The sequence below is a fragment of the Alosa pseudoharengus genome, unplaced genomic scaffold (genome assembly GCF_046254945.1).
Source record: "Alosa pseudoharengus isolate Yale_2024_CS ecotype anadromous, Long Island Sound unplaced genomic scaffold, YU_APseudo_1.1 YU_APseudo_1.1_scf_7, whole genome shotgun sequence".
NCBI lineage: Eukaryota > Metazoa > Chordata > Actinopteri > Clupeiformes > Clupeidae > Alosa > Alosa pseudoharengus.
Genome location: NW_027468859.1, coordinates 12,304,617 through 12,320,228, shown reverse-complemented (window position 1 = coordinate 12,320,228; position 15,612 = coordinate 12,304,617). Strand labels below are relative to the sequence as shown.

At 43.4% G+C, this 15,612-nt stretch overlaps 2 protein-coding genes across 7 annotated transcripts; one reads left to right on the top strand and one right to left on the bottom strand.

Moving 5' to 3' along the window:
• On the top strand, window positions 1-3,126 carry pnocb (prepronociceptin b). The gene is made up of 2 exons (XM_076273219.1): window positions 1-123; window positions 2,473-3,126. The coding sequence occupies exons 1-2, from the start codon at window positions 1-3 to the stop codon at window positions 3,124-3,126; spliced, it is 777 nt and encodes a 258-aa protein (XP_076129334.1).
• A 1,025-nt stretch (window positions 3,127-4,151) lies between these two features.
• On the bottom strand, window positions 4,152-14,182 carry znf395b (zinc finger protein 395b). Of its 6 annotated transcripts, none has more exons than XM_076272949.1 (11): window positions 13,716-14,182; window positions 13,532-13,599; window positions 12,246-12,467; window positions 11,382-11,494; window positions 10,605-10,717; window positions 8,935-9,140; window positions 8,413-8,513; window positions 7,935-8,175; window positions 6,253-6,342; window positions 5,654-5,772; window positions 4,152-5,373 (listed from the first exon to the last, which is right to left on the bottom strand). In XM_076272949.1, exons 3-11 carry the CDS (start codon window positions 12,324-12,326, stop codon window positions 5,262-5,264), a joined length of 1,176 nt encoding a protein of 391 aa, XP_076129064.1. In that variant the 5' UTR covers window positions 12,327-12,467; window positions 13,532-13,599; window positions 13,716-14,182; the 3' UTR covers window positions 4,152-5,261. The 6 variants fall into 6 exon arrangements, with proteins under 6 accessions (XP_076129064.1, XP_076129063.1, XP_076129066.1 ...); XM_076272948.1 differs by having other exon boundaries at window positions 12,246-12,425; XM_076272951.1 differs by lacking the exon at window positions 13,532-13,599.
• Between the last annotated feature and the right edge of the window lie 1,430 nt (window positions 14,183-15,612).

Genomic DNA, 15,612 nt, shown 5'->3' with positions numbered 1-15,612 from the left:
ATGAAGACCCCTCTCTGGACCCTGTTACTGCTGAGCCTGAGCGCCCCGGTGCGGGGAGACTGCCATAGGGACTGCGTCTCCTGTGGACTCCTACTTCCTGAGCACCAGGCCTTCAGCACACTGGTGAGGACTCCCAACGCAGCTCATCACACCCCACACACAGCACTGCCCACAGCCCTGCCCCGTATCAGACCTTTTCGAGCGAGCAATTTATTGGCAAGATGAGATTTTTTTTTTTTTTTGTCGCCCTCAAGAAGATTGAGAAATGTTGGAGGAACCTTCAAAAACTGTGGAAATAGTGTGAAGTCTGCTTGTAGTTGTCAATCAAGCCTAATGCACAAGGCAATTTGATACCTTCCAGTGCAAAGACGACTTTTTCAGTCTTCATAAGGAACACATGTGGATATGTTTAGAGCAACTCGAATCAGGAGAATGCAGAATCACAATAGCCTGTGTTATCCATTTTCATGGGTTAGAAAACGATTTGTATTAGGGTTATTCTTATAGGCTATCAGTGGCTCCCGACAAAAGAAAAGAAAACAAGGATGAAACAATAGATACACTGTACTCTCAAGCACCACAAACTTACAAACATGGCCTAAGAGAGAGATTTGGAGAGAAAAGATTTCCAAAAAGTCTACCAGTCAGCATGGAGAACAGAGAGGGCTCAGACTGATTGAATACTGCACAGTGAATGATTGGATTTTACAAAGATAAATGGCTATCTCAAATAAATTCATTCAAGAGTAATCAATCGGTTGTTCAGAGATGTTCTGGGTGTGATTGTTAAAAACTACTGGTTGAACTATTGGGTGAGGTAGGTTTGGTCAGTATATGACTAAATGTTTAGAGGCTCTAGGCTTCATCTAAAGTTCATCTAACAGACACTAAAACACTAATAATGAATGTGTCTCGTTGAATTACTTAGAGGACACAAATAGAGTTTTTAATCACCCAAGCATCAGAAAAAAATATTGGCGTGTAAACAACAAGAGCGGGACATTTGCTAAATGTTCTCGTTGAATTACTTAGAGGACACAAATAGAGTTTTTAATCACCCAAACATCGGACAAAATATTGGCGTGTAAACAACAAGAGCGGGACATTTGCTAAATGGTCTTGAGTCATGCTAGTTTACTTTTGGTAGGGGCCACTGATGTTGCAATAGTTGCACCAATTTGGCTAATGACCGCAGAGAGACGACACAGCTGTGCTACCCAAGGAGAGCGTGGGTGATATCTGCGGCTAATTGGCTGTAGAGCAGTTATCAGCTGGCAGAGGAACCGGTGGCAGATATTGACGCTTAACACAGAGAGAGGGGGTGGGTGGGTGGGGGGGGTGTTTGGGTGGGTGCTTTGATGGGTCCAGATGTAGGCCTGGGGCCACTGTTTTCCACTTTTCACTGCAGGGATTGAAAGGACACAAACCTCATTGAGGAGTACTCAATGAACTCAATGAACACACACACACACACACACACACACACACACACACAGAATCATAGATGGGGTGTACTCAAACAGGGATACAGACATGCATGAATATACATACAATTACATGTATACACATTTTGGCACATATAAAGACCCCCCCCCCCCACACACACACACACACAAACACAAAAACACACAGAATCATGTATGTGCTCCCACAGGGATACACACAGGCATGAAAGCTCATGCAAGCATGTACACATTTTGGCACATATAGACACACACACACACACACACACACACACACACACACACACACACACACACACACACACACACACTTATTACCCTCTATTAGCGTCTGTTGAAGTCGTGACTCAGAGAATCCCCTGCTGTCCCCATTATATTTGTAATGGGTAATAAATTTCCACAGATAGCTGCCCGCTGCTTCCTCATCTGTCTGTAATCGCGATATACAGCGGTGGATCTTATACCGTCTCTCTCTCTCTCTGTCCATTATCAGTAAACTGGGTTGGGTGTTTTGCTATCTTTCCATTTCAGCTGTGTGCTGTTGACTTGCACAGAGAATACTGCATACCTGCATGAGAGAGCGTGTACATTATCTCTCATAATGTACATCAATGCACACAAACACAAAATGCATTTAAACTCAAACACAAGCACCTCTGACAAACACAAACATCTCTTCACACATCCTTACTCAGACTCACAGAGAGACATAGCTTTAATTCTATTCCACAGTCACTCCTACACATTGCTACCTACTGACATCTCATACACAACTCTTACATACGGACATACATACTTTCATACTTCCATCCTAAAAACACACAGAGACACCATATACATGTATATTCCAACACAGACGAGCACATGCACACAAAAACAAATAACCTGAAGTTCACTTTACATTACCATTCTGTACATTTCTTTGTGCCCATGACACTTTGTGCGCAACTGACGCACCCTTTTTATGGTAGTGTCAGGCCCCTAACCTTCCTCTCTGACCCCCTGTCAGGTGTGTTTGCTGGAATGTGAGGCCCAGATGTCCCCTGCACTGACCTGGGATCTGTGTCAAGCCACCGTGAGCCAGATGCCTGCTTCTCGCCAGCTACACGAAGGGGCCATGACCAATCGAGATGACTATGGTGGCCCTATGAGCCTAGAGGAGGGCGAAGAAGAGGAGATCAACCAAGAGGAAGAACAACAGCAGGAGCAGCAGCAGCAGCCAGCCATGGAGGCCCGGGCTGCCGAGTGGTTCCGATCCGCACTTGAAGCCGAGCAGGTCCGGGATGCTCTGGTGAATGAGGAGGAGGACGAGGAGCGGGATCGGGACGGCAAAGCATCGCCGGACCGCCAGGGAGTGGCAGGCTCTGACCTGGAGGCGGCTAGCCTCCATCTGGCCAAGCGCTTTGGTGGCTTCATAAAGGGCCGCCACAGCTACCGCAAGCTGGTGGGTCGGGACCTGCCGGCGCCGCTGAGCCCAGAGGCCGACGGCCGGTCGCTGCAGAAGCGCTACGGCGGCTTCATCGGCATCCGAAAGTCGGCGCGCAAGTGGAACAGCCAGAAGCGCGTCAGCCAGCTCCTGCGACAGTACCTGAGCCTCACGGGCCGCCCTGGCCGCTTCAACAACCTCTCCGCACCTGGCCTGCGCCGGCCAATTGACCTGTAGGCCGCCACGCGCCCCACCTGAGCCCCAGTCCACCGATCTTAACATGACCCTTCCCACTCGTCATACCTCAGTTCCATGCTGCTCTGGCAGCATCCATGCTAATGGTCCCATTGTCCCCTCACACTGCACATAGTGCCGCAAAGAAACAAAATAAAAATGGAAGAACACATGGATGTGGGGAAAAAAGCCTGACCATTTTAATGTTAAAAAATAACCAAGGAATGTTCTCTTTTAGTTTCTTTACTACTGATATTTTCATGTTAGTTTTCAGTGTTTTCTTGCTGTAAAAATCTAGAAATAGGAACCCAAGCATGCAAGTTCTTTTTTTATTTGATTACATTGAGGCTCATTCATTTTCTTATTCATTTTCTCATTCATTTTTTATTCCCTGAGGTCAAGGCGTTGTTATGGATATCTACAAAGAGTAACAAGCTGGTGTATCAGACATCGCACTTTAATCTTTGGTTGTAGTTGTAAGTCTGCACCTAACCGTTTGCATTGGTTTCGTTTGCACAGTATGTCATTCATATAAATTACAAGCACTTTGGCTGAGTTATTTTCAACCAATGAATGTGTGTGTGTGTGTGTGTGTGTGTGTGTGGTGTGTATGTACATGCTTGTGTTTCTGTGAGTATGTACGCTGTGTGAAAATAAAGTAATCTGTGTTCGTCTGGGTTTACATGTCAGTGATGGTGTAAGCTGGTGAGCTCTCCTCCAATAATGTTTGGCTTCCTTGGGTAATACTGCCCTCTAGAGCTCATTTACCAAGCGGCAACCTAGTTTCTGCAGTGATACTGGAATGTCTGGACTGGCAAATAAAACTGAATTATTGGATTTTGCATGCAAGCAGTCAATCTGAGTTATATGCACAATCACAACTGTTGTGCTTTTAACATCATACTGTTATAGCTCATAGCAGACTGAACAATGTTGTAAAAAAAAAAAAACACCGCCCTGGGCAGTATTCCGCACTGAGAAATTTTGTGAGATTGTATTTGTTTTGTGTTTTAGAACTGTGAATACAATTGTATTTCATACACATACCTTTTTATTTTGTTTCTAATGTAATATTTCTTTTTTGGTCATTTTGAAACTTGTACATAGCAAAAAGACAAAAAAACAAAAAGAAGTGCACAAGAAATAACAATAAAATAGTTTACTATTTCTCTGGTGGATTGTCATGCACAGACGATAAGCATGTCATCTCCTTTCTTACTCGTTATTCACCTCTCTCTCTTTCTCCGGCATGCTCGATAAATCGCCCTTCTTTTAAACACTGAAAAGCGATCGTTTACAACTTCAGATCCTTTCGTCACCTCTGTTCCCAGGGAGTAATGGTCCAGTATACAAATAAGACTAACACTTTTCTGTGGAAGATTTAGGATGGGAAGAACTAAGCTGGCAAAAAGCCATTATTAGCTAAACTTTGAACACAACCATCATAGAAACGCTTAAACAAAAGAAGAACAAAACAAAACAGTAGTCCAACAATGAAATCATACAATGACAATACACAAAATACAATGTTAAATGATAAAAAAATAAACATAAGAAAAGGGTTCAAATGAAAAGCACTGTACACAATATATATATAGATAGATATATAATGTATAGCTACCGATACTAAAGTAACACCATAACTCTGATTAGGAATCTGAAGGGGTTCTGGTAAAACGACAACACTTGTTTCTTCTTCTTCTTCTTCTTCTTAACCCGGTGAGGAGATTGACACTGAAATTCTTTGTGCAAAGGATCTACATAGCCCTCTGAGCGAGGGGTGAAGGGGGATGAGGAAGGTTTTCAGGAGAGCCTACCACACCAAGTGTCTCCTAGCACCGGCTCTCCAGCAAAGGGCATGTACAAAAGACCCAGAAAGGTGGGGATCAAGAACAACAAAAACAAAACATCTTATAGCTCTTGTAGGAAAAAAGAACACCACCACAAAAAAATAAAGAATTACAAGTACAAAAGTGGAAGGAGGCTGATCCTGTGTCCTCTATAGTGCTATAATGCATCGTGAGTCTCTCTTCCGTGCTTTTTCACGCTCTCTCTCTCTCTTTCTCTCTCTCATTCTCTTTCATTTCCTCTGTCTTCCTTTCTCTCTGAAAGTCTCTTTTTTAGTCTGTGTAAGTGCTTTAGTCAGGGAAGCGCTGGCAGGCTTTCTTCCAGCGGCAGGCTGTGCACCACTGGTCCCGTCTCTCCACCCCGTAGACCTTGCGGCACTTCTTGGCCTCGCCCCGCCCCTTCCTGTCAATGGTCACATGACACAAAAACCAAAACTCAGTGGGGTGTGGAACATCATCATCTGATGTAGTGCACTACTGCCTCACACCATGCATAAAGATAAATGAGCAGATATGAATATATCTGTAGTATATCTGAAGAAGAAGAAAGATAGAGAGGTTGAGCAAAAGAGAAAGGGTAGGCAGAGGAAGAGTGGAAAGGTAAAAGGAAGAAGAAGTACTGAGCAGAGAAGATGAAGACTAGGAGAAAATGATGATGATGAAGATGAGGAGCCCCAGCTCACCTGAAAGTGCAATGGTTGCGTGAGGGTGATGCGCTGATGGTATGTGACCTGGTGGGGGCGCTGTTTCTCTGCAGCCACTGCTCTCCAACGCTGACCGACCGACTGCGAGACGCCAACACCTAAGAGACAGAGACACGAGTTAAAAATCCTCCTTCTAATTGACTTATTTATTCCCTTCAGTTCCCTCACTCATTTCCCTCCCACACACACACACTGACACAAACAACCTGAGTAGTATCTCACAGGCGACACAAATTCCTTTTTGACGATTTAAATAGACAGCAGATTTTGCTCAAATGCTTCAAACCCAGTATGCAACCCATGTAATGTAAGTAAACAGCAAAAAGCGCATGCCTCTCTGAATGTCAAAAAGACAAGACAGAGGAGAGCAGAAATGGGTTTCAAACGCCACTGGCAACACATACACACACACACACAAACACACACACACACGCACACACACACACACACACACACACACATACACACACACACACGGGCACTCCATCACACCAGGGAAGGCCGCTTTCATCCTGCCACGCCTGGACTTTCATGTAGCAGCAGCCCAAAGGTGGCGGTGGAGCGACTAAGAGGCCCACCTGGGGTTTGTGCTGGGCTTCACTTGAGGGGGTCCAACAACATGAGGAGGGGGATCCCGAGGACACAGTCACCTGGATGGGTGCGCAGGCCTAGGGGGGAGGGCAAGGACTTATGGTTATTGACGTTAGTTCTGTGCTGAAGAAAATGGCTTTGTATTTTGTATTAAAATACTTTATAGTTGTGTATTTTTGTAGATTAAAAATACTGTCAAATATTTCTGGTAAAACCAATAGTTTTGATGATGTGATGACATCATAAAAGTGCAAAAACAATGAATGCAGCCTCTGACTGGTGCTGATTTAATTTGCCCACACTTGTTGTGATATTTCAGATACAGGAAAAGAATCCAGTGAAAGATGATTAACGTGTATGTTGCTCACACACAATACACTCCCTCTCACACCCAGTTTCTTGAGAACTTTAATCATCAGTTTCGTGAGAACTTTAACTATCCAATCGAAACACATGGAACCGGTTATATGGTTGCCCTGCAATCTTGCTCAAAAGGTTGCCCCTGTATCACCAAAAGCAACATGATGAAAAATGCATAGGTATCCCTCTTGGCATCAATATAATACCATTTAGTGCTTAAACAGTACCCAGTTTGTTAAAAACCAACTAAAAGGGTCATGATCCTTCCTGATCAATAGTATTACACATTGCAATATCTAGCAATCTAAGCATGCATTGACAATGTCAGGGACTTGTCTCCACTTTTTACCACTTGACAAGTTCAGTTGTGACTTTTTGAGTGCATCTGTGATACAGTATTTAGGCTATGACATGTAGCAGACAGGTCAGTATAGTTGATCTGTTGACTTTAAGTTCATGGCATGTCTCGTAGGCAGAAAAAAGCTATTGCTCTCAAACACTGTCCAATCAACAGAGTCAGTGTACTGATGAAGGAATAGATTAAATAGACAAGGAAATTAAATATGGAAGGTTTACAAAGTGATTTAATGCTCCCTTTAAAGAGTATTTTTAGTTTTTATTTTTATTTTCAAAATTCAAAAAGAAAATATTTTATTTTGATACATGGTGTGGCTACTTTAGTTTATAGTACTATAGTACTTTGTAATTTATTTTGATACACTTAAAATTATGGTATTTGATATTTGATGTATTTTTGCCCATCCCTGGTGAGGGGGATATGTCTTCAAAAAAGGTAACTGTCTAATAAATAAATATATTTAATAAAAAAGGCCTAAAAAATAAGTCTTTGGTGATGCCAAAGTTAGCTTGTTAAGTGATGCACACTTTATGGGGAGCCTGCCCAATTCAGAAGAGTTCAGTTTGGGTCTCACTTCAATGAGTATGTCATGAATTATGCATAAAGTGTTCATGCAGTTTTCCACAACACTTCACTGTAACAAGAGTTCACTAGAAAATACTATTTAGTGTTCTCTTCTTGATTACAAACAGTAAAAACTAACCTAAAACTCCTTTTCAGCCGATCATAAGACACTAGGTATTATGTCTAGCTACCCATGAAATTTTGTTAATTATAATTCTCTCAAATATCCATAAAATTGATCATAGCTTATGATTAAATTCAATAATACAAGAAAGGTTAATGTAGCATAATAGATTACAGACAACATTCACACCCGAGTTTGGCTGACTAGCCATGGAGAAATGGAAGCACTCAGAGTGTTTGGGCAGAGGCGAGATGAGAGCCCACCTGGTAGAGATGCTCCGTGTGAATCTGCCACACACTACTGGGCGCCGACTGGCTGAGGGGGCTGGAGTAGACCGAGGCTGAAGCCTGGGGCCCCGGTGTGCTGGCGCCCGACGAAGAGCCACAGGAGGTCCAGGGGCTGCTGGACATGGTGGGTGCCGGCGACGGAGGGGCAGGCTCCTCTTCTGAGGAGACCTCTGTGTAGTAGAAGTCCTCCTCCTGCTGGGAGTGCTCCGATCCCACTCTGAGACAGGAGACAGGAGGCAGACAGGTGAGGACAAACAATGTGTATTCCTTGTCATCAGTGTACATGCATTTCATTTACACATAACAAAAACAGCAGCATCAATAACAACACCAAGACAATAACAACAATAACAATATTTCATCAGTAATAATAATAATGATAATAATAACAATAGACTTGTTTTCTAATGTCATCGCTGATTACACTGTGAAATGACACTGTCATGACACTCACCCCAGATGGTGCAGCTGGATGTGTCTCTTCATGCCCACTCTGGAGTTGAGCACCTTTCCACAGCCAGGCCACAGACACCTGTAAGCCCCCTTGCCAGAGCCCTGCGTCCCCATCCCACCAGAAGAGAAGGTTAGTGGCTGTCTCTTCGCTTGTGTGCCAACATCCATAGGCAGATGTGATCTGCTCTATAAGGATTTGACTCTTAAATGTGGTGGTTCATAAAGATGATAAGGATTTGAATCCAGTAACTATGTAAGCCCAATTCTATCCTGGTAAATGCATCCATTCAGGCCGATCAATTCTCAATTGAATAATCACCATACTTTGCAACACGAAAACTGATTACATTTTCAATGATTCAATTAGCAAATGCTTTTATCCACAGGTTTTTCTTCCATTCAATTAGGATACAATTAGCATATGTCCCTTAGAATGAAATCCATAACCATAACATTGTTAGCACCTTTCTCGACTATCTCAGCTACACGAGCTCACAAAACAGAAGGTGGTCACATTCCTCACCTTATACCTCCGGGCTTCGCTCCCTCCAGAATCCATCTCCATGTGAAGGCCTTCATCAGGGGCCTGACCCAAGCTGCCATCCATCTCTGTGACGGACAGGGAAGGGGCGGGACTCACGCTGCCATGGTCCCAACTCCAGTAACCACTGCTGCCGCTGTCCGAGAGCTCTCCCCCGCCACATTCCATGTCACCTGATAATGAGGACGCTGTAAAAGGTGGCTCAGTGGTTAGATTAGCAACAAGCTTGTAGAACAAAGCAGAAAGAAGAAGAAGAAGAAGAAGAAGCTGTACATTCATGACAGAAACCGTAAAACTGACTCTGTCACCAAACACATCAAACTGGCTGCTGTCATCCCTATCCTCAAAAAACCTAAACTTGATCCAGTTGCCACAAGTATGATTTTCCGCCCCACCTCCAACCTCCCCATTCTGACAAAGATGATGGAACATGCCATTGCTTCCCAACTTGAAGTTCACCTAACCTCCAATTACTTGTTCAAACCATTCCTATCTGGTTTCTGCCCTCAGCACAATGTTGAGTCAGTCACCAATGACCTCCTTCTCTCCTGGCCACCATAGTATCCTCATCCTTCTTGATCTCTCTGCAGTTTTCGACACCATCAACCAGACCATTCTTCTCTCTCTCCTAGAATCCTCCCTCAATATCACTGGTACTGCCCCTCTCCTGGCTGAGGTCATCTCTCACAAACCAACAACAGGTAGGCCCCCTACTGGCCCCTCACTGAACTGCCCGACCATCACACTACCTGCCCCAGCCTCTGGTCCTCTGATGCCAAACTCCATATCCATATCCCTCAGGACCAAACACCAGGCTTGGGGTGAGCTTTCTCCATTACCGCCCCTTCCCTTTGGAACTCCCTCTCAAAACCCATTCAAGACTGCATCAACCTCTCCATATTCAAATCATGCCTAAAACAAAAACTCATCACTTCAGAATTGCATACAATCTGTAGCAAAATGTTGATTAATACTGTGTCTAAAAATAATGATCTTTTTATCATGTTAGGCCTTGTGGCCATAAATAAGAACATGAGTGGGTCTACTGTATGTCAGTTTTTTTTAATTATCTTCCCTCTTTAGCATGTGATGCCAAACATTCTAGTCTTTCAAGGCCCACTTGAGGCTATATTTACAAATCCCAATATGAGGGAATACATAAATCATTTTAAATAACTTTGTTATTTCTTCTGCTCATGTGAATTCAAGTCTTTCAGTAGATGGAACAAACAATAAAGCCCCTAGAATGGGGTTGAGAGAACATGCAACCAAACAGAGAGATGCATCAAGCCGATACAGCAGTTATGAAAGCTGTTCTGTTCAAATAACTTTGTGGGAAAACGCTAAAGGGAAGGTATGCCATTTAACTATGGAAAGTAAAACTTTTTATTGCCTTAAATGCTCCATATCATGTTAGTCATACACTGGTACATTGATGATGATGATGATGATGATGATGATGATGATGATGATATGTGACAGAATGGCCATAACATTTCCTTGAAACATGAATATTGTTTTGTTCTCAAGTAGTGCATTAAATGGCAAAATAGGTTCACTTGTTTGCATTGGGTCAAAGAACACTGATATATGACAGTAAAAATTGCCATAGAGATGGCAGAAAGCGGTGGGGAGGAGCCAGATGAGCTCACCTGGAAGTAGGTCCTTCTGGGGGGGACTGTGCACCATAGGACTGCAGGACAGAGTTGTGAGCACCATTGCAGCCATGATCTCATCCATCTCCACCGATTCTGGACTTCGGAAACTGTGAGACAAAGAGACAGAAGAGAGAGAGAAAGAACGGCAGTAAAAAAGGAAGAAAGAAAGAAAGGCAGATAGAAGAATGAAAAAAGAAAGAAAGAACATAGAAAGAAGGGAAAAAAGATGAGACCCATACAGTTAAACTACTAAGCTTCAAGTAAAGACAGCTGCTTGTCTCTGAACCATCTAGTGCATTATTTGTTTCAGACACGAATTTACAATCCCTTTTTATAAGTACATACTTAAATCAACAACCAACACAGTCAACACACTGGCTAGAGATGTCCAGTCAGTGAAAAAAACACAGTGTGAAGAACGATAGGTTAAAAGTATGTGTATGTACCTGTATGTCATCTGTTTGGATAAAAGTGTCAGCTATATATGACTAAATGTAAATGTAACAGCTTTTTCTAACATATTAAATTATGCTGTTCTATTTTGTCATATTACTTGTTCAAAACAGTAGAACACGAGTAACAGAAATAAAATAGAAACGAGGCGTACGACAAAAGTTCTGCTCAAAATGTCGCGTCACGTCCAGTTGGGACATTCCAGTTGAAAACAAAGGAATGTAACTGATTTTGTTGTTAACGATCGTTTGCATTGCATGCAGTTAGGACATGTAAGGTGTAGTAGAGCGTGTGAGAGGGAGTGTTACTTTCCCCTACCTGTTGGAAGAGCCTGTGCAGGTGAGGGGTGTGGCTGCGGGCAGGTAAGCAGACACCTGGCTTTGGCTCTCTCGCACCTCCACGTCCTCCTGGCCACAGCACTGCATGTAGATCTGCCAAAGGAAGAGAGAAGTATGTGAAAAATGGAACAAATTACGAGAGAACACAGAGTATGTGTGTGTGTGTGTGTGTGTGTGTGTGTGTGTGTGTGTGTGTGTGTGTGTATGTGTGTGTGTGTGTGTGTGTGTGTGTGTGTATTTACTGTGGTGTATTGTGGCTGTAGAGTTTGACAGTCTTTTATTCTTTGTCTGTGTTGACTATATCCCAACGGGACAGACTGCTGGCCAAACAGGGATTAAGTCTGATAGTATTGGGGTCCTCTATTAAGAATGTATTTAGTCTGGAGCTAGACATAATCATGATCTAGGTGATTATCTACATAATGATTATCTGGCATATCACAGCATAAACCAAAAACATATTTAGACACACCCATACCAAAACACCCATACCAAAGCATAGTCAGATAGTAATCCAGCAGGCATTTGTCACTGAATAAACCAAAATAAATTCAAATGCAACTCACCAATGGAGAAAAAAATATGTATAACCGTTCAACCATTTCCGCTAATGAATGTGCTAATTTTGAGAAGGCCTTGTTTAATTAATGATTAAAGATTAAGAAAATCCATTCAATATTTCACTGACTGGTCTGTCTCGAATGTTACCCCATATTCACTGGTCTGTCTGTCTGTATCATAACCTTCTCTCGGAGAGAGCGTTGACCCATGCGTGGACCACTCCTTGCAACAGAGAGGGTGAGTAAACAACAAGACCCGAGCGGGCGGGTGGCCAGTCACTCACCAGCCCCTCCTCGTCCCCAGGCCCTCTGGCTGGCCGGGTGTCCGCCGGGCTTGGCCTGCCTCTGAGCTCCACAGCTGCCATGTTCGGCCTGTCAACTCTGGTCCCTGTCGGTTTGCCTGTTCACCGTGAGGCGTTGGGCTCACTCCTCTCTTCTCCTGTCCTCTCCGCTACGCAGCAAAGCTGGGTAATGCAATGGAAGAGCACTCCAGGTAAGCAGCCTTTCTAATACGTGAGAACAGGTGAAGAAGTGCTTTACTTTTTACCCAGATAAGAGATAATCATATCACCCCTAAGGTGCAAGAGCAGTGCTCATTCGTTTGAGTACATTTACATAGTTCAAAGATAAAGATTGTGAACCAACAAAGTGGTTTCAATAATTATGCATTATTAGGCCTCAAATTATCTGAAAATCTGAATACAATTTACAAATGTAGGGCCTCTCAAAGACCAATTGTTTTAATTACAGTAAACATAACAACCCTTACGTCATGCATTTGCCTCTTTCTTAAGCCCGTTTTCTTTTTTTTTAAAGAGGGGATGGGGTGGGATTAAGTGACACACCCCCTATGAGCAGCCTACAGCAACCCCTCAGATAAATGGAACATTTAGGGGGAAAAAATAGAAAAACATTACAACTTGTCTTTGTTGTCCAAAATGTAACAATGTCGCCTTGTGAGGTTCGATTAGCGCAAACATTGGAGCAGTTGTGTGATGTGCGTGCTGTGTGATGGCAGTAAAGAAGTCTGAAAGCCGCCATGCAGCGCTGAACGGTTTCATATTTCAAGTCCCTTCTTCTGAGGGAATGATTTTACCTGCAAACCCTAATAATACGGGTATCTCGATAGGCTTACAAAACGTGAGGCGAATATACAGTGTAAGAACATTTGGGTATAGATAATGCAATTGATTCAGAAACATCAGTAGCCAAAACATCTGAACTACCGCCGACACGGTAAATCCTTCATTTCGCTGAGTCGATTTCAATGGGCGTTTACACTAAGTAGTAAACAACCTACCCACCGTGGGCGGGTCAGTACTCTGATTGGCTGAAATCGAGTGTCAAGCTGACACGCCTTTCCCAGGCAACGTGTTCGGACACGAGTTTCTGCTGAACCTATGTTGATGTACATGTATTATAGGCTACTGTACAACCGATTGCATTTGCATTGACAACTCTAATGTCAGACTTTACAAGAATTCAACCCAAATTCAATATTTCCGTTCAAACTAACCATTGCACAAGAACGTGTACAAATACAACCAAGAAACATAATTTGCACACATACTTTTCAAAGAAAACCACTGAAGCCGGCATCCCAGGATTAAGCTATTTTCTGCCTCCGCAAACGTCAATCTGACATACAAAAACAAGGTAATTGACTGAAGCACAATGGTCTACACGTGTTTGCAATTATTAAATTTAAACAAACAATAGAGACGCTTATAATAATCGTTTTAATGTCAAAATACCTTTCGTTGATTCCGCCGGAGGAACAGTAGAAGCCGCTGTCAGTGTCTCCAGCCGAGGTGCCGTGCCGCTAGTGAAAAGGGGGGTTGGTCTGTGCGTAAGCTACGTGCAGTCGTATGCACAGACTATGTCAAATGACAGCTGGGTTCTGTGATAGCCTACTGGCGATCACTCAGACTATGACTTAATGCGTAACCCACTCGCACAAAGGATGATTCGGGTATGAATTGCTACTATAGGCTATACTTATTCTAGGAAAGACCCGAGAGTATACTGTGGCATATTGTGAGCCATTGTAGAATATTTGACAGTTCCCCTGACATTGTAAACAAGGTTGCAAACAAAACAAATGGCTATGTGGCATCTCTAGTATTTCTTGCGCCTCCGTTAACGCTGAACTGAATAATGCGCAAACTTGAATTGGATAGCCTACATGAAAGCACCGATATATATGCAGATTGCAGGAAATTATCATGTATATGCAAATATAAGTATATGTTGTGGATAATTCTGCATCGTGTATTTCATTGCACTTCACGAAGTCCTCTTCCCAAGTCAGGAATTTCCTCAGCTGCTGCTACGCTAGGCAGTCACCTTTCACCCAGATAGTGCCCACAACTCCAAATATAGAGGGGCGGACTTAATTTCGCAGCGCCGTGTTTGTTTGCCAACAGATTTATAAAAAGAAATGTTTGTCATGTAATGTCAGGGGATTATAATTCCCCTCTGTCGACTGTGGAGCCGCTCCGACACAAGCCAGCATTGAGGATTTTAATCACGGCGAGCGTCGCGGAAAGAAACGCCGATGCTGTTTGAACATTTCCCTGCAACTTGGGTCACATGACCTATTCTGTCTGGCAACAGCCTAGATTGTCCGGACAACAATGGTGCAGATCTGAGGGACTTAATTTACGTGATGAGTGAAATTGTGTCGTCTTTTGTTATGCCAGTATATCACATGCGCAGAGGATGAGGGATCATATGTTTATATATCTGTTTCAGCTTATCTTTACTGTCAATTTCAAAGCAGACACAAAGAGTCACTAAGATCGTTTATGCATGACAGACACTGACAGACGCAGTGAAACACACTATCTTTTTAGCACTAGACTAGGTTTTTGTCTGAAGTGTTGCGCAGTGTATAAACCACTAGAATAAGAAACAACCATCAGAAACAGTAGATGCTTTGGTTTAATGGGTAAGAATACTGGTAAAACTGCTGTTTTAGCACGGCCCTAAACAAATCTTGTTTAGGCAGGTGTCTCAGAAACTATACCCATAATACTAAGTAGAAAGTTCAGGACAGTTTACGCATTAAAATGTTTCTCAGGGATCGGAGGGCCAAGTTCTGAGATCACGTCCTTGTCCTCCTCTCTCACCTCCGGGGCACTAGAGTCTGAGGTGGAGGGGAGAGGGATCTCCGTCCTGTATCGGCTCTTGTTTCTCCAGTTAATGGCTGCATACACAGCAGTCGTCCCTGTGCCAGTCAAACTTGGTTCTCTCTTGTCAGACAGAGTGGGTGGGACCTGAACCGACGGCCCTGATTGGGCGACGGCAGCCTCAGCTGTGCCAACAGCTTTGAACGGCTCGCGGACTGTCTGGTATGGATGCTCCGCTGGCTCTAATTCCTCAGCCTGTGCACGGGATTGAGGACGCTGGGAATCAGTGACATTTGTTCCCTTGATACACTGATACGGATGCTCCATATCATCATCCTGGTCCGTTTCAAAGGCCTCATCATGAGTCTCCTGATAGGAATTTGGGAGTGAGGAATCCAAGGTATTTGGCTCCCTGATGAACGCATAAAGATGATCCTCTTCATCATCCTCCAGTCCCGGCTCTGAGTATATGTGATGTGTAGAATGGGTATGAATGGCATCGGTCTCATGTTCTGTGCTA

Excerpts from the sequence above, each read along its gene's own strand:
- pnocb (XM_076273219.1), top strand. The coding sequence starts at position 1 with ATGAAGACCCCTCTCTGGACCCTGTTACTGCTGAGCCTGAGCGCCCCG. Across the intron at positions 124-2,472 it reads ACCAGGCCTTCAGCACACTG|GTGTGTTTGCTGGAATGTGA; the intron begins GTGAGGACTCCC and ends ACCCCCTGTCAG.
- znf395b (XM_076272949.1), bottom strand. The coding sequence starts at position 12,326 with ATGGCAGCTGTGGAGCTCAGAGGCAGGCCAAGCCCGGCGGACACCCGG. Across the intron at positions 9,141-10,604 it reads CCAGAAGGACCTACTTCCAG|CGTCCTCATTATCAGGTGAC; the intron begins GTGAGCTCATCT and ends CACCTTTTACAG. Across the intron at positions 8,514-8,934 it reads GCGAAGCCCGGAGGTATAAG|GGCTCTGGCAAGGGGGCTTA; the intron begins GTGAGGAATGTG and ends ATGGGGACGCAG.